Source organism: Capsaspora owczarzaki (assembly GCF_000151315.2).
Source record: "Capsaspora owczarzaki ATCC 30864 unplaced genomic scaffold supercont2.12, whole genome shotgun sequence".
NCBI classification, from domain to species: Eukaryota; class Filasterea; order Ministeriida; family Capsasporidae; genus Capsaspora; species Capsaspora owczarzaki.
Window position 1 is genome coordinate 1,000,923 of NW_011887303.1, and position 19,813 is coordinate 1,020,735.

At 53.6% G+C, this 19,813-nt stretch overlaps 8 protein-coding genes across 8 annotated transcripts; 4 read left to right on the plus strand and 4 right to left on the minus strand.

Annotated features, from left to right (window-relative positions):
- Positions 1-309: 309 nt before the first annotated feature.
- CAOG_06925 (hypothetical protein) lies at positions 310-4,383 on the plus strand. Its single transcript, XM_004344496.2, has 8 exons — positions 310-2,300; positions 2,434-2,739; positions 2,816-3,004; positions 3,090-3,197; positions 3,301-3,397; positions 3,480-3,649; positions 3,735-3,963; positions 4,086-4,383. Exons 1-8 carry the CDS (start codon positions 468-470, stop codon positions 4,232-4,234), a joined length of 3,081 nt encoding a protein of 1,026 aa, XP_004344546.1. The 5' UTR covers positions 310-467; the 3' UTR covers positions 4,235-4,383.
- On the minus strand, positions 4,311-6,630 carry CAOG_06926 (hypothetical protein). Its single transcript, XM_004344497.2, has 4 exons — positions 6,276-6,630; positions 5,267-5,880; positions 5,056-5,133; positions 4,311-4,987 (listed from the first exon to the last, which is right to left on the minus strand). The coding sequence occupies exons 1-4, from the start codon at positions 6,617-6,619 to the stop codon at positions 4,410-4,412; spliced, it is 1,614 nt and encodes a 537-aa protein (XP_004344547.2). The 5' UTR covers positions 6,620-6,630; the 3' UTR covers positions 4,311-4,409.
- A 181-nt stretch (positions 6,631-6,811) lies between these two features.
- Positions 6,812-9,229, minus strand: CAOG_06927 (hypothetical protein). The gene is made up of 6 exons (XM_004344498.2): positions 9,209-9,229; positions 8,245-8,474; positions 7,956-8,118; positions 7,767-7,864; positions 7,230-7,676; positions 6,812-7,099 (listed from the first exon to the last, which is right to left on the minus strand). The coding sequence occupies exons 2-6, from the start codon at positions 8,420-8,422 to the stop codon at positions 6,861-6,863; spliced, it is 1,125 nt and encodes a 374-aa protein (XP_004344548.2). The 5' UTR covers positions 8,423-8,474; positions 9,209-9,229; the 3' UTR covers positions 6,812-6,860.
- Positions 8,914-9,966, plus strand: CAOG_09018 (hypothetical protein; the record flags this gene model as incomplete). Its single annotated transcript, XM_011272403.1, has 1 exon — positions 8,914-9,966. One exon carries the CDS (start codon positions 8,914-8,916, stop codon positions 9,964-9,966), a length of 1,053 nt encoding a protein of 350 aa, XP_011270705.1.
- A 369-nt stretch (positions 9,967-10,335) lies between these two features.
- CAOG_06928 (hypothetical protein) lies at positions 10,336-13,869 on the plus strand. The gene is made up of 3 exons (XM_004344499.2): positions 10,336-10,366; positions 11,076-12,654; positions 12,887-13,869. The coding sequence occupies exons 2-3, from the start codon at positions 11,271-11,273 to the stop codon at positions 13,588-13,590; spliced, it is 2,088 nt and encodes a 695-aa protein (XP_004344549.2). The 5' UTR covers positions 10,336-10,366; positions 11,076-11,270; the 3' UTR covers positions 13,591-13,869.
- Positions 13,870-13,901: 32 nt separating this feature from the next.
- CAOG_06929 (15-hydroxyprostaglandin dehydrogenase) lies at positions 13,902-15,522 on the plus strand. Its single transcript, XM_004344500.2, has 3 exons — positions 13,902-14,021; positions 14,550-14,673; positions 14,792-15,522. Exons 1-3 carry the CDS (start codon positions 13,929-13,931, stop codon positions 15,349-15,351), a joined length of 777 nt encoding a protein of 258 aa, XP_004344550.1. The 5' UTR covers positions 13,902-13,928; the 3' UTR covers positions 15,352-15,522.
- A 9-nt stretch (positions 15,523-15,531) lies between these two features.
- Positions 15,532-16,880, minus strand: CAOG_06930 (nuclear cap binding protein subunit 2). Its single transcript, XM_004344501.2, has 2 exons — positions 16,565-16,880; positions 15,532-16,390 (listed from the first exon to the last, which is right to left on the minus strand). The coding sequence occupies exons 1-2, from the start codon at positions 16,804-16,806 to the stop codon at positions 15,553-15,555; spliced, it is 1,080 nt and encodes a 359-aa protein (XP_004344551.1). The 5' UTR covers positions 16,807-16,880; the 3' UTR covers positions 15,532-15,552.
- Positions 16,881-17,138: 258 nt separating this feature from the next.
- CAOG_06931 (stearoyl-CoA desaturase) lies at positions 17,139-19,728 on the minus strand. Its single transcript, XM_004344502.2, has 5 exons — positions 19,533-19,728; positions 18,582-18,700; positions 17,778-18,484; positions 17,467-17,690; positions 17,139-17,294 (listed from the first exon to the last, which is right to left on the minus strand). Exons 1-5 carry the CDS (start codon positions 19,703-19,705, stop codon positions 17,210-17,212), a joined length of 1,308 nt encoding a protein of 435 aa, XP_004344552.1. The 5' UTR covers positions 19,706-19,728; the 3' UTR covers positions 17,139-17,209.
- Between the last annotated feature and the right edge of the window lie 85 nt (positions 19,729-19,813).

Genomic DNA, 19,813 nt, shown 5'->3' on the forward strand with positions numbered 1-19,813 from the left:
CCATTGCATTTGCTGATTCCAGCTGTTTTGCACCTTGTCGTTCCCCACACACCCCAATGCACACACACACACACACACACACACACACACACACACACACCGCAATGCACCTTCAGTCTGTCGATTCAACACTTTGGAGTGGTTTTTTTTTTTTTTTCACCATTCCAACCAATTTCCCAGATTTGGTTTCCATTCCGACGCTCACCTTCAATCCATTTCAATTCATCCATTTCAATTCATCCATCAATTCATCCATCTAATGGTTCACTCATTCATTCATTCGTTCTTTCCATTATTCAATTATTCAACTCACTTTTCTTTTTGTTTGTTGCTTCTTAGCTTTTTTTTTTTTTTTTCAAATTTTTTTTCCTTTTTTTTTTTTTTTTTTGGCTTTTTTCCATACATTTGTGTCTGCTGCAAAACGAACCATTCAGTCCACTGCTTCACCCTCAACTCGCTCATCAGTCATGGCAGCCGAGTCATCGTCATCGTCATCGTCATCGTCTTCGTCCGCGCTGGGTGGGCCGCAGCAGTTAAACCGGCCGCTGTCCGCACTCTCGCCCGCAAACAACGGACTGGGCGACATTCTGGTCCCGCCGTCGCCGACAGCAACAGCAACAGCAACAGCAACGCCCGGCATTGACGACGAGCAACTCACAGAGCTGTACATGACGTCGTTCGGCATCACGCGCGACGAGGCCAGCCGCATCCTGCTCCTGCGGCGGAAGCTCGTCCAGAAGGGCTTCCTGTCATCCACTGCTGCTGCTACTCCAGCTGCTTCCGACCACCAAGCAACCCAACCTCAAGCGGCCACCACAAGCAGCAGCCACAACTCAAACGTCCTCAATGACGAAACAGTCCTCCTCGCAAAGTTCCTGTTTGCCCGCGAGTTTAACGTCGAAAAGGCGCTCGCGCTGTACACGGTCTACATGAACCACTTTGGCATCACCCAGCGGTTTGCCGTCGATGTCATGGACTCGCTGAGGGACGGCACGCTGTACCTCCCTGGATCGCGCGACAAGGACAATGCTGCCGTGCTCGTCGTCGCTGCCAAACTGCAGGAAATGAGCTTCCCGTCGTCGCCGGCGTTCTCGGCCAGCTCGTCGTCCAACTTGTCGGCCATTCTGGACTTGGCATCGTATCTGCTGGACATTGCCACGACAGACACACTCACCCAGCGCAACGGCATTGTGGTGGTGGTCGATCTCTCGCGCGCCAGCTGGAAGCAGTTTGATGCCTCGCTGCAGTCGCAGTTGTTTGGCTTGATGGACGAAAAGTACCCCGTGCGCCTGCGCCGCATCTACCTCGTCAACGCTCCGTGGTGGCTGTCCATGGCCATGAAGACGTACAAGGCTGTCATGTCTGCGCCCTTGGCCGCCAAGCTCGAGGTGGTCGACAACAACGCCTCGCTCGCCAAAATCATCCCGCCCACCAGTCTGCCGAGCGACTTTGGCGGAAGCCTGCCTTACAACCACGAGGCATTCGTCGACCAGCGCGTGCAAGCCGAGACAGATCTTCTTGCGGCGGCACGACGCGAAGGATACGTCTACCAGCTCGTGCCCACGTCCGACGAAAGCGAGGAAATGTTCAAGCGCCAGCTGTCCGAGCGTCGCCACTTCCACGAGCAAATTGCTCGCTTCTCGACGGTGTTTGACGATGATGTCGATGATCCGTTCGAGCAAATGCAAGCCCACGCAGGGGACGACAGCACAAGCGGTAGCAGCACGCCTGGATCGCCGCCGCAGATGCGCACCATTGCACAGCTGCCGGCTTCCATGTCGACATCCCTTCATTCAGTGTATTCGCTGACTCCGTCCATGTCCAGCGAGTCCCAGACCTCGGCAGCTGCTGCTGTCAAGTGGGTGCGTCGCTACTTTGTCACGCGCGTCAAAGAAATGATCATTACCGTCTATCGCACGGCCGATGATGCCGCTGCGCTCGAAACGATTGATTTGCACAAGTGCTCTGACATTGTGGTGGACGAGCGAACGGTCAAACTCTTGCAAGAGCAATCGGCAAACAACACCGTGTCCTCGACCTCATCGCCCGCCGCTGGTGGTGGTGGTGGTGGTGCGTCCGCCAACCGCCTGAGCACGCTGAGCACCAAAAAGAGCGACCAGACGGTGACGGCGCTTGGTCGTGGTGCGTTTGTGAGCGCCCTGGATTCGCCCGAAGCGCAAAACTCGCACGCCTATTTCGGTTTCCACATCCTTGGCATTGACGGTACCAAATGGTCCATCCGTCTCGAAGGTGCTCGAGAGTTTGAAGGCTGGATGGCGTCTCTCCGCGGCAAGATGAATGTAAGCAGTGGGCATTCTGCCTTTATTTTGCTTTGGTAGTGTGCAGCGACTGATTGTTTTGTTTGTTTGTTTTTTGTTTGTTTGGTTTTTGTTTGTTTGGTTTTTGTTGTTTTTTTTTTGTTTTACAATGCAGATTGTTCGCGAAGAACGCCGCCGCCGTGAAGAGGAATTGGCGCGCCGTCAGAAGGAGGAGCGAGAGCTGAAGGAACGGCTCGAGAAGGCTCGTGAGGAGGAGCGCGCCCGACTTGCCCAGGAAGAGCAGGAGCTCCGCGAGCGCCAAGAACGCGAGGCTCGCGAGGAAGAAGAGCGAGCCCGCGAGGCTGTGCGATTGGCCCGCGAGGAGCGCATCCGCACCCTCCACCCCAAACGCACCAACATTGTGCAGGAACTTCTGGCGACCGAGCAATCCTACGTGAACAACCTTGTCATGGTGGTGGATGTAAGCGAACAGGAGTAGGTGCTGTGTTGATTGTTTCTTTTTTGTGTGTGTGTGCTCATGCCGTCGTACGACTCAGTTCTTCATCAAGCCGTTGCGAGCAACGATCGAGACTGGCAAGCCGCTGGTGACCAACGCCGATCTCAAGAAAATGTTCCCCGATTTGGAATCGATTGTTAACATCAACAAGCAGCTCCTGGCAGAGCTGGCCGAGCGTGTTGAGAACTGGTCGGCCGTTCAAAAGATTGGCGACATCTTTTTGAAGATGGTACGCTTGCTGTTTCTGCCATGACACGGGTGTCAAGATGCTTGTTGATCCTTTTTATTTTGCTCACGCTACCCTCGCAACGCAGGCCGTTTACCTCAAGGTTTACACTGGCTTTGTCAGCAATTTCCCGATGGCCACCGAGTTGATATCGCGACTGACTGAAACTTCGGCTCCGTTCAAGGCCTTTTTGAAGGTAAGGCAATTCATCAAACGTGCTTTGTGTGTAGTGGTGTTGAATTTGATGGCATTCTTGTCGAGTGGTGTTAACGGGACTCGGCAAATTGTCTACTTGTCAGGAAACTGAATCAAGGCCTGAATGCAAACGCCTCGGTTTGCTCCAACACATGCTTACTCCGATTCAACGCATTCCTCGCTACGTCTTGTTGCTTGAAGGTGGGTCTGCTCTTCCTTTTTTTTTTGAAATTCAGCTTCGGCAGCTTTCTCACTCATTGACGTGTTTTTTCCCGTCGAATAGACCTTGCCAAGCGCACCGATCCAGAGCATGTTGACTACGCCGACATCACCGCTGCTGTCAAGCAAGTCAAAGAACTCGCCAACTTTATCAACGAGACCAAGCGTCAAGCAGAGTCCCGCGCAATGATGGTTGCCATCCAAAAAGACGTCAAACGCCTTCCCGAAGGATTTGTGAGTCGAGTGCTTTTGTTCTCGTTGTTCTTTTTGATCGTGCATCAAACTGTCGACTGTTGCTGACTTTGGGTTGGCGCAATAGGAGTTGCTGCAACCTCAACGACGCCTGATTTCCGACACCCATTTCATCGAGCTGGAAATCCTCTCTGGGTCTCGCCAGTACACGCCCGGTCACACAATCATTGTTTATCTCTTCTCGGATTTGGCTCTGTTCGTTCAGCGCAAAAAGAAGAAGCAAGGAGTGTCGGATGGCTTCCGCGCCAAGTCTGCGCTGAGCGACATTCACGTCGTTCCGCTGCCCGATGTTGGTGGTGAGTGGTGACATTCATTTGATTTGACGGATGAGATTTCGAATTGGCGTCCTCTATCCCGTTTGATGCTAACTTGACGTTGCAAAAAAAAAAAAATACTCGGCTGTCCGTTCTGCTTGTAGAAAACACCAACCTGATGCAGATCTCAGCCGGCGACCTTGTTGTCATTGCTCAGGCTACTAGCAAGCGAATTCGAGATGACTGGATTGCGCAGCTGAAAGACACACAACGATGCGAGTCTGCTCCTGCTGCCCCAAGCACTGCACAGTAACCATTTGTGTTATCCTCGTTTGCTCTTTCCCCCCCCCCCTTCCTTTTTTTCTGTATGTAGTACTTTGAAAAGTAGCCGTGTTTGTATTTTTGTATTTCCCTCCTTTTTTATTTGTTCCTTGTTCAATACTAGTACCTTCAGTCAAGCCATTCTTCAATAGCATTCTCAGGTAGAATCACAGCTCTGCACGGAGTGCGCGAACGCCTTCAGCATCGAGGCGCGACCCAAATACATCCTCGAAGGGCACCACATTGCCGCAAGGGTTGTGCGACAGACGCGAGTTCTTGTCGTCAAAAATGGCAAACGAGATGACGCGGAATCGATGCATGAAATCAAAGCGACGGTCGTTCAGCACCTCTTCAAAGAGACGCGCAATGTGATTGGGCGGGTTGCCAAATGCACCGCATCCCATCGCAGACAGGACGACCGAGTCGTGTCCAGCAGCGCACGAGACGGCGAGGATGGTTCGCATCTTTTGGCGCGTCTTTTCGGCAAACTTTTCAGTCAGCCGAGGCTCTGGGGTGGATGTTGAAGGGGCTTCCGCGCCTGCCTTGAGTTGCTTTTTGCTGGGACGAGCATTGACAAGGTCTGGGCGAGCGTACGCAGGGACGCCAATGAAAGCCATGGTCTGGGGCGCGGCCAAGAATGGGTAGCCCTCTTGCTCAGTGCCACGCATCACAAATACCTCAGGGTTGTACACTCCGGCAAACTCGGGCAGCGGGAAGCGCCACGCACGCTCGCTGTCGTAAAACTCTGTGGCGCCAAGTTGAGCGTCAGTCGAATGGACGAACATGAATTCTAAAGTTGCGCCACAAACGTACCATTGTTGCCAAGAGATTGCACGTAATTGGTTCGGCGGAAGAGATTTTCTTCCTGAGCACCAGCACCAGTAGAGTAGCCTGGGCGTGGTCGAGAGAAGGACAGACGTGAGTGAATACTCGTTGCCCAAAATCAAAACCAACCCACCACCACTTCATTGCCCGAAAACACCCTTTCCCAAAACAAAAGAAACAGCGCAGCAGTAGTACTCACCGCCTCCCGGTCGCTTGTGCGATGCCATGTTCAAGACAACAGGATTGAGGTGGAGGTCGTTCTTCAGCTGCAGCCCGAGCTCGAGGCAGTCGCCGCCGTAGACAAAGCATTTGGCAGGCCTCTCAAACTTGCCAGCAGGACGGCCCACAGTGAAGATGCCGCGGGGCGCCGAGCGATTGTTCTTCTCAAAGTACGGCACAGCACCGCGCTTGGACCTGTCCGCGGGCTCGTCGTCGGCATCCAGGTTCAAGGCATTGGCAGCCACGGCGACAGCCTCAACTTCGGATGCCGCCTTCAATGCAGCATCCTGGATGTCTGTCGTCCCAGTTGCCAGCAAGTTGGCAATCTCCTGCGAGGTTCGGATGTCAAAGTACGCGGTGGCGCGCGCTTGAGCCTGAATTCGCTCCACAGCCGTCAGAGTGGATCTGGACGCAGGTACAGAGGTTGGCTTGAACGCCGCAAGCGGGTGCGCCACAGCTGGCGAGGTACTCGCGGCGCCATCACTTGAAGTCGCAGTGTTCAGATCCAAACCCGGCAACTGAACAAAGTCGCCGTTCGGAAGACGGTATTCTTGTGTTGAGCACGCTTGGAGTGTTTCACGCATCACGTAGACGCTGTCAAGTCAGAACCAGACAACGGAAAACACTTTGAATCAGAAGAAGAGCGACCTTTGCTTTGTTGCGAAGGGTTGAGCTCTGCTCCTGACGGAACAACACAACGGCAAGTTGCTGATCTCTTGTCTCGGCACCATCGCGTTTGTCGTCGTGTGGGCAATCAGCAAAATCAAAATGGCGACCTGATTGAAAATTGTTGCGCAACGCGGTTTGGCTTGTCTGGCGTGATGTGCACCATGTTACATCACCAAATCTCCCAAATCTGAGACAGACAAATTTGGGTTTATTCGTTCACTCATCCCCAAGTCCTCCACCCCCCCCCCATTAAGACCACGGCACACACTGAGATAGACTACCAGTCGTCTCAAGTATTGGATGGTGTGCTTTGTGCATACCGGAGATCGCGCAGGGCGTCCTTGCGAGTCGCCGAGTGGTACTCAAACCAGGCACGGAAGGCGACCGGGTTGAATGGACGCGCCATCAGCGGAGCATCCGTCAGCCCAATATCAGCATAGTGCCTGTCGAGCTGGGCGTTGGTGCGCGGCGGCTCAGGCTTGGGTGCGCGCGCGAAATTCGGATTGTAAGCACCGCTGGTTGCCGCCGACGATGACGCGCCTCGACTGGATGACGCGCTCATGATGGAGTGATGATAATAATATCGGAGGAGTAGATTCTGGTTCAAGTGGACAAAGTATGAGTGCTGCGATGCGACACGCAATAGCGTTGAACGAAATGCCATACAAAACAACGACTGAGATTGGAGATTGGAGATTTGGATTGGGTGATGTAACAAGTATTTGAATGCCAAGAGATCACAAGGTCGGGGGAGGGAAAGCAAAATAGTGCTGAAGTATGCAAAAAATATGGAATTATGAAAGAAACAAAGGAAACCGACCGCTTCAAGGGAAGGGAGGGACAGAGAGGGGGGGCGGGCAGGACAAAACACTGACAACCAAACGAACCGACTGTACTGTATTCTACTACATCAATTGACACCCACTGATGATGCACTGAGCAAGAGCTGCAGACAATGCATCCATATCGAGCCACTTGAGGGCAGCCGTAATCCGGTCGGGACCGTTCGGTGTTGGGGTGGTGAAGCCAGTGTCGGTGACTTGCAGCGTGACTTGGTCGTACTCCATATAGCGTTCGGGTGTGGCCGAGATGAGCATGACCGTGGCAATCACATCGTACAAGACCGACGAGCGAACAGCCGGGTCTAGAACAAGGTGTGAATTGGGGAGATGTTTCGAGCCAAAATTTGAGTCAAAGGTCACCGACTAACGAGCAGCAAAAGGCAAAAAACAACCAGCAACAAGACAAAGTTGCTCGCTGGGTGCCGGTCTTACCACATGGCTTGGGCCCCTCGGTGTTGGCCCACGGACAGAGCGGAAGCCAGATCTTGTACATTTCCAGGACGGTGGAGATGAGACGAGACCCGTTGGCTGCGCTGAGAAGTTGCTGATAGAAGATGCCATCCAGTTGGTACAGGCCGGAGGTGTCGAGCGGCGCAGTGAAGAGCGACCAGATGGGCAGACTGGCGGAATGGTTGATGCTGGCAAAGCTGTACACGAGCTGGGACGACGCCGGGTCATCTCGAACATTGTATTCGTTGGTTGGGACCAAGGAGTCGTTGTATCCGCGGTAGATGCTGCCACTCATAGCAAACGCGCGAGACACACGCTGGAGCGCGGCAGGGAAGCGTCGCTCGGCCTCGGCCATGTTGTTGCAGGGCGCAAGCAAGAGCATGACCACGGGGTTTTCGACTTCAGCGGCGAGGATGATGTCGTTCATTGCTGTCACAGGTAAAGTCAGATGATGGTGAGAGGTCGTTCACAACCCGGCAGAGAAGTACACAACTCCGGCGTAAATACTTTGGTCCTCACCTTGAACACCGTCGTAGTAAATCTTGCCAGGGTACGAGTCAAGGCTGTAGTTTGCAGCCCAGCCTTGCAGCTCGACCGTCATGTTGTCGTACTGCGTTCTGAGACAAGCAGCGAAACGAAATCAGCCTCGCCTTCATTCTCAGAGGATGCGAATTCTCATGGAGCAGGGGTCCTTGATGATAAGCTTACCCAATGCCAATGGGAATGTCAGTGCGGTTGATGCGAGTGAGGAACTGCGCTGCAATCTGAGCGCGAACGGGCGTGTTGTGGGTCGCGACGAGTACGAGGCGGACGTCGATGACTGGCGACGCGAGTGCGACTGCAATGGCCCACGTATCGTCCATATCTGTGCCTGTGACGTCGTTTTGCAAGAATGCGAGTGCGTCCGTCGTGAGTATGATCAAGTTGATCAAAACAAGGTTTGATGGGTTTGATGTGCGGTTTCGCTGTGGCAGGAGCGGCAATTGCAGTGGTTTACCAATGTCAGTGTCGATGATGACCGGCGTGCGTCGGCTTGGCGCAGTCAGAGGAGCAGCAGCAACAGAAGAAGAAGAAGGGTCCACTGCGTCCATGGCGAGTGCGGACGGGAGCGAGTGAGCGAGGAGGGTGGTCGCCGCTGCCATGAGGATGACCACCAAGAGTGACTGAGTTCGCATGACTGGTCAATCGAGCTCAGAGCTCAGCGGAAAGGAAGACTGAGCAGGAGAACTCGAAAATGGAAATCGGATAGGACGAGATCGAGTGAGCAGATCATCACCATCATCAACATCACAACAGTGACACACCCGAGCGGGAGGATTGCCAGAGACTAAGCGCTTCAGCTTTGGTCAGCCTCCGCCTGTTTCAGCAGCCAATCCAGCTTATGCTCCTGTCGGAATACAGTCGCGCCTGCACAAATCCGCCCTCCATCCCTCCTTCGCGTGTTTGCGCGCGAGCCTATTGCCTAATATATATTGCTCTCAGTAGTTCCTACTCGATTACCAAGTTTGTCCACAATTTGAAAATTCAAACCAGTCGTTTCTCATAAAATGGCTCAAGCCGTGATTTTGGCGGGAAACGACTTTAAACGGTTTTCTCAGAGCGGTGCCGCCGTGCATGTCCCCGCCGCCCGCGTTCCACTCCGGTGCACTCTTTTTGCATCCCAGATATGCGTCCACAAGGGAAGACGGCGGAAAACAAGCAGCTGCAGCTCGTGCATCGGCGTCAAGCTGTGCTCAATCTTCGCGCTCAGAAGGTTCCTGTCAAGCAGATAGCCACTCAAACTGGCCTGTCTTTGCGTGGAATTTACCACATTATTGATAGATACCCCGATGGTATCGCGGCAGCTGATGCACGTCGCCCTGGGCGCCCCAACGTGCTGACCGACCGAGATTCCCGCCAACTCCGCCACCTTGTCTCGAGCACCCCAGCCATTTCAGCCAAGACTGCCGCTTCGATCTTACCTGCGAGAAATGGCCGACACCCGGGTACCTCAACCATCAAGCGGGCACTGCACGAAATGGAGTTTGTGAATACTTTGCGGGCGTTGAAGCCCAGGCTGAACAAAAAGAACGCTGCCGAACGACTCGCCTGGTGCACTGACCATCGCAGCTTTACTGTGGCTGACTGGCGCAAGGTCGTGTTCTCCAGCGAAGCACACATGAGGCTGCATGCCTCTACTCCGCGTGGCCGGGTGTGGCGGAAGAAGGGCGCGCCGCTGACCCGCGACATGGTCAAAGAGACGGTCCAACATGGAGGAACTGAAATTTACCTCTGGGGTGCTATCTCGTCGCGCGGGCCCCTTCCTCTGGTGCCGCTCGATGAGGCTCTCACCGGCAAGCAGTACGCGCAGATGCTAGACAAGAACCTGCTGCCTGGTATGAACCGGTTGAAGATGGGAGGCACGTTCATCTTCATGCAAGACAATGCGGCGGTGCATACCAGCAAGCCGGCGATTGACTACTTGGAGGACGCCGATATCAAAGTTTTGAATTGGCCGCCCTACAGCCCCGACCTCAACCCCATCGAGAACCTGTGGGCTGAGATCCAGAAGGGAGTACTGAGTGAATTTCATCCGCAGAACAAGCAGCAGCTGTGGGAGGCGATCGAAAAGTGGACGGAAAAACATGTCACGCCACAGTACTGCCGGGCCTTGATTGATTCGATGCCGAAACGGATTGAAGAGTGCCTCAGCGCGAAGGGTTGGTACACCAAGTACTAAGGTTGAATTGCAGCGGGAAGTGTCACTTGTGACAACACTTGTTGTGAAATTTCGTGATTTTGCCCTCTCTCATCCAACCCCTTCGGCTGTTTCCTCCGCCCTATGTTGGTTTGTGATGAGTACTGTTGTTGAAATGTATTAAATGCCACGCGAAACATTGGATCACACTTCTTCCGAAAATCGCCAATGTGCCTTTTTTTTGGGCGCGACTGCAGTTCTCGAGTGTTTCATCGTCCTCTTCCGCAACTCTTCACTTTCACTTCTCTCTCTCTCTCTCTTTCTTTCTCATTGAAACTCTTTTTCACATGCATATCACTTGGTTTTTTTTAGTTGTTTTTTGATTATGATTAAGTTCAGTCTGTTTTTTCAATTGTTTCTCATCGACTGATTTTATTTTCGTGTAAGTTTTTTTTTATGTTCGTTTCGTTGGCAACTCGAACTTTTTTTTTCTTTTTTTTTTTTTTTTTTTTTTTCTCCTTCTTTTCTTTTCTTTCGTTCTTTTCGTTCTTTCTTTGCAGTGTTTTGCATTGCATTGCATTGTGCTGATGATGATGATGAAGCGATGATGCTGATGAAGCGATGAGCCGTTCGAAGCAGCGAATGATGATGAAGAAGCGAGCGAGAATGCCCAAATCGAGGTGGAGAGTGATAAAAGTGCGACGAACTGAGTCATGAAGCATGTCTGGGCCCAGATGGAAGTCCCCCCTCGCTTGTTGCTGGGAACTGTGAGAGACAGAGAGAGGGAGAGACAGAGAGAGAGGGGGGGAATGGGGCGGTGTGCATTGTGCTTGCAATGCGCAATGGCAGGGGGATTTTTTATCAATTTCAGGGTCCGACTGCTGTTCGCTCGCGCTCCTCTTCTCACTGTTCACTCCCTCGCTGTTCACTCACTCAATCACTCACTCACGCTAGTACTCACTCAGCACTCTGCGCCGTGGTGTTGCAAACAGTCGCAGCGTCCCAACCTTGCACACTCTTTACACTGCTTGTTTCTCATCTCTCTCTCTCAAATCGATGACACGTCGCACAACGCAACCTCCCCCTCCCTATCATCATGATACACGACGATGCTCACTCTCTATCGGTTGTTGTGTGGCTGTTTGAGACAGGGATTCAAAAGTTCTCAAAAGTCGCTGAAACCCGGCGACGCAAGACTTCTCAGACGCTCATTGACACCAAAAGCAGCAGCATCCAAGTTGCTCAGCAACGAGTTTGGTTGCATCGGAAAGTGAATCTCCAACAAGAACTCCTCAAGCACGATTCTGTTTGCTCTGAAACAACTCAAAACATCCCACTGAAACCCGATGTCTGAAACGTCAAAGCCGGGCTTCTTTGGAAAGCTCACGATTCGGCGCACCAAGACCAAGGACGACGGCAGCTCATCCAATGGAACGGTGCGACGCTCGCCGTCTTCTGCCTCGGGGCTGGTCGGCAGCTTTCCCGCAGCAATGATCATGCCGTCGTCCTCTCCCTCGTCGCCCATGGGCACGCTCAAGGAAACCAAACAAGAAAAGCGCGATCGCGAGCAGCGTGAAAAGGACGCCAAGAAGATTGCTCGCATTTCCAAGGTGTTTGCAGACGAGCCAGCTCCAGAAGAGCAGCCAATGGTCATTTCGTCGCCCATCACTGCTGCTGCTGCTGCTGCTGCTGCGGATGCTGCTGCTGCTGCTGCTGCTGCTGCTGCTGCTGCTGCTGCTGCGGATGCTGCCGCCCCACCAGGCTCCATCCCCGTAGACGATCTGTCCGATGAGGAAAACAACCCCACCGTCACCGCCCGCCTCGCCAAGTCTCGTGCCAATAATAATACCAACAATCATAATGCGGCCAGCAGTCGTCCGACATCCACCCTGATGGACGACTCCTTTTCCACGTTGAAGCGTCCATTCACCCATGCGGACCCGGCTCCTCCGCCTCCAGTCGCACCGAGACCCGCACTCGCGCCGCGACCGCAGTCAGGCGACATTTTCAGCGTTCAGCGCACTGTCTACCCGTCGGTTGAGGTTGTCCAAGTCATCGAAGACGACGCCCTGTACGCGACTGTGGACGACATTCGCCGCCTTGTGCAGGCCAAAGGCACGCCGTCCATGCACGACGACGATGGCATGTACATTTCCTTGAATGAGATTCGTAGTTTGGCCGGCGCTCTCATGCGCGACGGCGCCCATGCGGCCAATGGTGCTCAGGCAGGCCAGGGCACCTTGGACGTTCATGTCACGGAAGGAGAAGACATGTACCTCTCGTTTACAGAGTTGCGCGCAGCCTTGGCTCCCCAGACTGCAGCAACGGCGGCAGCAGCAACAACGGTGGCGGCAGCAGCAGCAGCAGCAGCAGTCGCGGCAGACGATTCACTCAAAACTGGCTCCCCCAAGACAACGCGAACCTCGTCCAACAACATTGCGAGCAGCTCTTCTGCTGTCTCTGCCGGTTCCACAGACTTGCTCAAATCCGACACCCACTCGAGCATGTTGTTGCGCGAGTTGCTCAAGCACAGCATTTCAAGTGTGCCTGAGCCCGAGGGCGCCGGCTTGTCACCAGCGGGGACGACAGCGTCCATGCTGGCCCTTCCGGGCTCTCCGAAACTTGGCGCTCGCACTTCTTCTTCCGCCAGCAGAACGAGCCTGGGCGGAGCGGATTCTTCTGGCGCACCCAAGCACAAAGTCAAAGTCAAGCTTTCTTTCGACTGCGATGGTAGGTCTACATGGACAGCGCTTGGGTCTGGAGAAAAATGTTCTTGTACCGTTGTACGAATTCTCACTGTGCGCTTTGTTTGTTTTTTGTTTGCTTTCTCTCTCTCTCTCTCTCTCTCTCTCTCTCTCTCTCTCTCTCTCTCTCTCTCTCTCTCTCTCTCTCTCTCTCTCTCTCTCTCTCTCTCTCTCTCTCTCTCTCTCTCTCTCTCTCTCTTTTGACCGGCCGACTGCAGTCTGCCACAAACCACTCACAGAGGCTTTCTATCTCAAGGACGGAAAACGGTACTGCCCGTCAGACTACCGTGCAGTGTTCAACGTGCGTTGCGGCAAATGCAACCTATTTATCGAGGGCAACTGCGTGGGTGTTGGTGGCAAGAGCTTCCACCACGCGTGCTTGTCCTGCGCCAACTGCAACAATGGCATCGCGCCGGGCGACAAGCTCGTTGTCAAGTACGACAAAATGTACTGCTCGCCGTGCGCGAATCGTGTTTCACTGCTTTTGGAATCGTGCACCATTTGCCACGACCCGGTCTTTGGCGAGGGCATCAAGGCGATGGACCGATTGTACCATCCCACCTGCTTCTGCTGCACCGAGTGCAAGAGGGAGCTGACCAACGAGTACTGCTCCAAGAACGACAAGCCGTACTGCGAGAAGGACTACAAGGCCTTGTTCTCCCGAAAATGCGCCAAGTGCACCGAGGTCATTCCCAGCGGCCAGGCCTTCCAGATTGCAGACGACTACTTTCACATTTCCTGTCTTCAATGCAACATTTGCAAGGAAGGCATTCAACCAGAGCAGGCCATTTTCCTGCGCAACAACAATCCGTGCCACTGCGACTGCATGTGCTGCTCCAAGTGCAAAACCCTGTTTGGTCCCGGCGACACGATCTACACGTCTGACAATGATGCAATGTTTTGCAGCAAGTGCGCTTCGTAGTGGACTTTGGAGCGAGCTCAAGTTTTGGGCTGTGATTGCCGTTTGCTGTTGTTTTTCGCTTGGGTCGCTTCCCATCCGAGGCGGCGTCATGTTCGTTGTTCTCTCGTTGTTGTTGTTTCTGTTCTCGTTATTGTTTTGATTTTGTTTTTGTGATACTGGTGTTGTGATGTAGATCTTCGATGAATGGTCTACCAAAAAGAGTTTTGCTGTTGTGATTGACTGGCACGTTCAATGCATTGATATTCCGTGTTTCCCCCGTTTTCTTCCTTTTGAATTACCGTTTATTTCGATATTGAGAGCTCACTCTTTTTCACTCTTATTCTTTAATCTCGTTCAACATGCACATTCAAGACAAGGTTGCGCTTGTGACTGGCGGAGCGAACGGAATCGGCCGCGAGTTTGCGATTGCGCTGCTCGAGCGCGGTGCAAAGGCAAGCACAAATAGGCGTGCGCAACCACGGCATTCCCATGCAACATCAAGGCAGGGGGTGGGGGGAGCACAGGTCGAACGTGGTGGTGGCGAGATTTGAATGGGGCGACAGCGCGGAGCGACAGCGCGGGCGGCGATCGGAGTCGGAGCGTTCTAATGGTGATTCACTGGCCTACTCGAGTGGACTGCGAATGAGCGAAGAGTTGTGTTGAAGTTTGCTGATTGGGTTTGAAACGAGTGCAGAATGGAAGAGCGAGCGAGTGAGATTGAGTGAGTGATGAGCGTGAGTTTGGTCAGAAGAAGATCACAATCCATGACCCGGTGATCAAGCGATCAAGCGCCAGAGTTATAGAGCACAACAATAGTAGTGAAGGTGCATCATGATGGTTGATGATGTGCAGCAACATTACGAACAATGCAAAAAAAGGGTGGGGGCTGATCATCGCGACTCAGAAGTCAGGTATTTCTGAGATTCTCATGTGTTTTCTAACGCTGCAAATTATTCTTATTCTTATTATTGGAGATGCAGGTCGCGCTCGTCGATCTGGACACCAACACTGGCGAAAAGCTCAGCGCCGAGCTCAACGCAAAGTACGGCAGCGACCGCACCGCATTTATCAAGTGCAATGTGACCAAGGAGGCCGAGCTCGAGCGTAAGAATTTGCGTAGAATAGCTCAGAGAACGAGATTAAAAAAACCCCCTTCAAAAATCTCACTTCGACGACTACTCCGACTACTACTACACATCTACACATCGCGCACATTTTGCAGACGCATTCTCGCACACATTCAAGCTGTTTGGCAGACTCGACATTGTCGCAAATAACGCAGGCATTGCGCGCGAGCCCGACTGGCAGCTCGTGATTGACATCAATCTCACGGCGGTTGTCGCAGGATCCCGCCTGGCCATCACGTACATGTCGGCACCGCATGGAAACGGCGGTGTCATCATCAACACTGCCTCGATGGGTGGACTCATCCCCATGCCATACGCACCCGTGTACGCGGCGACCAAGGCCGCAGTCATTCAGTACTCGCGCTCGCTCGGTCAGGCGCACGAGAACATTCGCGTCAATGCAATCTGCCCATCATTCACTGACACTGCGTTGGTCGCCGAGGGCAAAACCATGCTCCCAACCGTGTTTGGCGAAGTGGTTGCTGCCACCGGTCCGCTGCTCTCCCCCGAGCTGATCGCAACGTCCATGATTGCGATTGTCGAGGACGACAGCAAAAACGCGGCTGTGATGCGCGTCACAAATGCTCGCGGTGTGGATTACCAGTCCTACGACGGTTTCTTGAACAAGTCGACTCCTTTGACGCCCAAGCTGTGATGAAGGGGGCGGGGGCGGGCAGAGTTTTTCAACGATCATCATCGGCATTATGATGTGTCTGTGTGATTGTGCAAAATACGGGTCCGATTCATTGTAGAGCTTTGGAGTGCTTCTTGCACTCGTCGAATCAACAGCGCAAGCTTTCAAAGTCGCTCGTCGTAGCTAGCCAACACACATCAGTTGCACTCAAAAGCTCACGCTTTATTCATCGTATTGTACCATATCTTCAACATCATCGCCAGTGTCTGCGCTTGCTGCAGCAGCAGCAGTCGCCTGGTCGAAAATCGGTTGACTGGTTGCGCTGGATTCGCCGTCGTCGCCCATCCGCTGCCGCTTGCTTGCGTGCTCCGAGCTGTCGTCTGCGGCGGCGGTGGTGCTGACCGTGTTAGCGCTGTCGCTGGGGCTGTTGGCGTCTTCGTGTGGTCGTTTTGCCGACGCGGCGGCCGCGGCAGCAGCAGCAGCCTCTGCAATCGCAAACGCAGATCCCAGAGCCGGCGGCGGTTGCTGCGCGTACAATGGCGCCTGCTGGTAGTTGTTACCCCATCCTGATGATGATGATGATGAGTGATGATAGCGTCCTCCAGCATTGCTATTGTTGCTCTGGTAGTTGTTGCTCTGGTGGTTGTTTCGATTGTTGCGTTGCTGCTGGCCACCGCCGCCGTAGCCACCGCGCGATCCGTTGTATCCATGGCCTTGACCTTGGCTTCCTTGGCTTCCGTTATACCCCTGATGACCTTGACCACCTCCTCCGTGGTGGTGGTGATGCCTGCCACTGCCACCGTAGCCCGCGTTGAACGGCCCGCCTGGCCTGACGCCAACGCCGCCCGTGCCGCCTGTCGGCGTGCCCTTGCCAAACCCGCCGCGGCCCTCGTCAAAGTCATCGCGGAACTCGTCGCGGACTTGGCCGCCGCTCATCCCGCGGCCAAACTGGCGGCCTTCCTCAAAGCCGACGTCCCAGTCGGTGCGGATTGGGCGGTCGTCCAGCCGCGTCCCAGTCACGTACTTCATGCAGTCCTCGGCGTCTCTCCGCGTGTAGTACCTGAGGTCGGCCGGGGGGGGTTGGAGAGGGAAGGGGGTGAAGGGGAAAATGGAGAGGGATTGAAGAAAGCAAAAACATAAAAGACGGGTAGGCGAGTTAGTGAGAAGCAGCGTAGCCATCTTCCTGTAAAACGCAAACAAATCCCCCCCCCCCACTCGCATACTCGGCACGTACTCGACAAAGGCAAATCCGCAGGGGGTGCGCTTGATGCGGTCGAGGCCCATGACGACACGGCGAACGGGCCCGCACTTCGAGAAGAGCTCGACCATCTGCGGCTCGGTCGTGGTGAAGCTCAGGTTGCCGACATAGAGCGTCGTCGAGTTGGCGAGCTTGCGCGATTGCTCCTCCTTCTCGCCCTTGAAGCGCTGGTCGCGGTACTGCGACTCGGTGAAATCAATAGGAATGACGGACGCCATCGTAGCAGGACAATCGACGACAATGAAAATTATGCAGAGCGGGGGAAAGCACTGAAGAGAAAGGGGAAAAGAGCGGACTGAGCATTGCCGCGTTTGGAAGCAACGCCGATCTGAGCAAACAGCACCCAACTGGAATCAAGAGGAACAAAAGACAATTGTATTGCATATCAATAAATGACAGTTGGGCGGAGAGCAACTGCTAAAAGCACAATGAGGCACAGAAAAACAAATAAAAAAGAAAACACAAAGACCGCACGGAACAAACCAACAAAAAAAAAAAAAAGGTTCGTCCAGGGTCTGCTGTACAGATCAAGACATGTTCGATAATTGGGGGGAGAGAGAGAGAGAGAGTTGACTAAACGAATAGAATGAAAAAAAAAACCTCATGAATGCCGGAAGGTGGTTACTCTTGAGCAACCTGGCCGACAAGCATGCGCTTCAGCGTGGCAATTGCAAACTTGGAGTGAATGTGCTCGCCAGTGTCGCCACTAAGCAGCAGAAAGATTGAAAACAAGTCAATGCAAGAAAGAGGGAGCGGGAGAGGGAAACGGGTGAGTCACAGACACTCGCACATTCGACGACAGAAGCTCTCTCTCTCTCTCTCTCTTTCTCTCTCTCCCTCTCTCCCTCTCTCGACTCCAACATGCTGATGCGGCTTACCGGAACAGAGGGGTGACATCCTCGCCAACGTGCTTGAGCAGTGTCTGGCGACCGCCGGGGTGGACGTCAACAAACTTGCTTGCATCGTACACGCGGTTGGACACAATCACAAGCGAGCGGCCAGAAGCGGCTTCGGTGCGAACTTGCTGGCGAGTGAACACGGGCAAGTCCTTGGACAGAGTCTTGCCAAACTCGAGCAGAGCCTTGTGCTCATCAAGAGCGTTCTGTGAGATTGGATGAATTCAGAACGAACGTGAGTCGCGGCTGCAAACCAACGCCCAAAATAAACAAGCAACTCAATGAAGCCCTACCTGAGACATCTGCAGCTTGGCCTTGTCAATCTCGTTCTTGGGAATAAACTTGAGGTTGTAGGCGAGACCAACGTACGAGCAGGCCACAATAAACCACTTGGTGGGGTCGTAGTGGTACCACTTGATGCCGTTGCGGTAGTCCTGGGGGAACTCGTGGTGGTAGTTGTGGTAGCCCTCGCCGAGCGAGAGAACGGCAGTGATGAACGAGTCAAAGGCAGTGTGCATGTCCGAGTACGGCTGGTTGCCGAGGTAGTGCGCGAGGCTGTTCACAAAGAAGGTCGAGTGGTGGATAAAGACGAGGCGGAGGATGACGCAGTAAAAGTAGCCGCCCCACCAGTCGCCCCAGAGGAGACCTGCAGTCAGCCACGGCACGGCGACGCCGCAGAGGAGCACGAGGAGGGGGTAGTTGCGGTGCTGCCACTGGAGAATCTTGTTCTCGTCGAGGTCGGTAATGTCAGCGTAGCCGACCTCGTTCTTGTTTTGCTTGACAAGCATCCAGCCAATGTGGGCCCAGAGGAGGGAGCGGCGGACGTTGTAAGGGTCCTTGGGGGTGTCGGTGAACTTGTGGTGAGCGCGGTGGTTGCGGCACCACCAGCGACCCGAGCCCTCCATGGCCGCGGCGCCCGACAGCGCCAGGAAGAGCTCGAGCGGCCACGCGGCGTCGTACGCCTTGTGCGACCAGAGGCGGTGGTATCCCGCGGTGATGCCTGTTTACAGACGATTTTCGAGCATCAAAGCAAGGGTTTTAGCGAAACAAAAAGCCAAAACTCTTGGAAATTTTTCAAATTGAATGAATATACTGACCGAGTCCCGAGGCAAAGTAGAGGAGGACGGTGTAGATGAGGGTGGGTGTCTGGAGCGGGACGTTGATGATGCCCCAGATGGCAATGAACGGGGTGATGAGGAGGACGCTTCCGACAATCCTGTGATGAAGGCAAGCGCAAGGAGGCGGGTGGGGGTGCAGGGTGAGCGACAATAGGGTTTGTTTCTGCCGTTGTTGTTGAGGGAGGGAGGGGGGGGGTTTGTCTTCATTTTTGCTTGTATTGAGCTCTATTTGAGTTGATGTTTGAGTTGATCTCCGTTTGAGTTGATGTTTGAGAGGTTGAGCATGGGTTTGAGTGAAGTACAGCACACGATCAACTTTTTGTGCCCCTCGATCTCGTTCTTTGAGTGCTGCGTTCGTCTTGTTGGGGGTGGGGTTGGGGTTTTGTTTTTCGTTTCGTGGGTTAAAACTGGCTGTGTGCCGTGTTTTCCAATGCACTGCAACGGCAACGGCAATGGCAATTGGCAATGGCCAATGCTTCCATTCAGAGTTGACTGTTGGGGCGGTTATTTGCCGTTCCCTTTTCAAAAATGCCTTTTGCCTTTCCCCTTTTTTGTTGAGTTTTCGTATTTTTGCCGTCGCCTGTTTGTTCTCAACGTTTTGCAGCTGCTGCTTTCAATCTCACTCACTCACTCACTCGCTTCTAATGCACTGGCTGCTGCTGCTTGCTGCTGCTGCTGCTTCATCTTCATTCAATCACTCCATCTGTGCAGCAAGAACGCACGCACGCCGAAGAGAGCGAGCGAGAGAGAGGGACTATTCGGCATTGCCCCAACAAAGCAGCATGTGTCACACCTCAACCTCAAAAAGCAGTCACACCATCATCATCATCATTCACTCTCACTCACTCACTCACTCACTCACACAATCACGCGATCCTACAACAGAGCACTACAATACAATACAAAACAAGAAAACAAGCGAGAGCTCACCAGTCAAACTGCGCGGCGGGGAGCGGCTCGGTGCGCGGTCGCATCCCTTTGCCGGGCAAGTAACGCTGGTCATTCGACGGCACAGACGACAGCATCCGATCAGCCTCGAGCGCAAACGGCTCGGCAGACGCACCGCCAGCGACAACGGCAGCCTCGCGAACAAACGGTGGCATTGTTGGATGGAGTGAAAGAAAAGAATTGGATTGTGAATGAAAGAAGAAGGATTCAGAAACAAAAAAAAAAAAAAAAAAAAAATTGAAGAATGAAAAGCGAGGTAAATT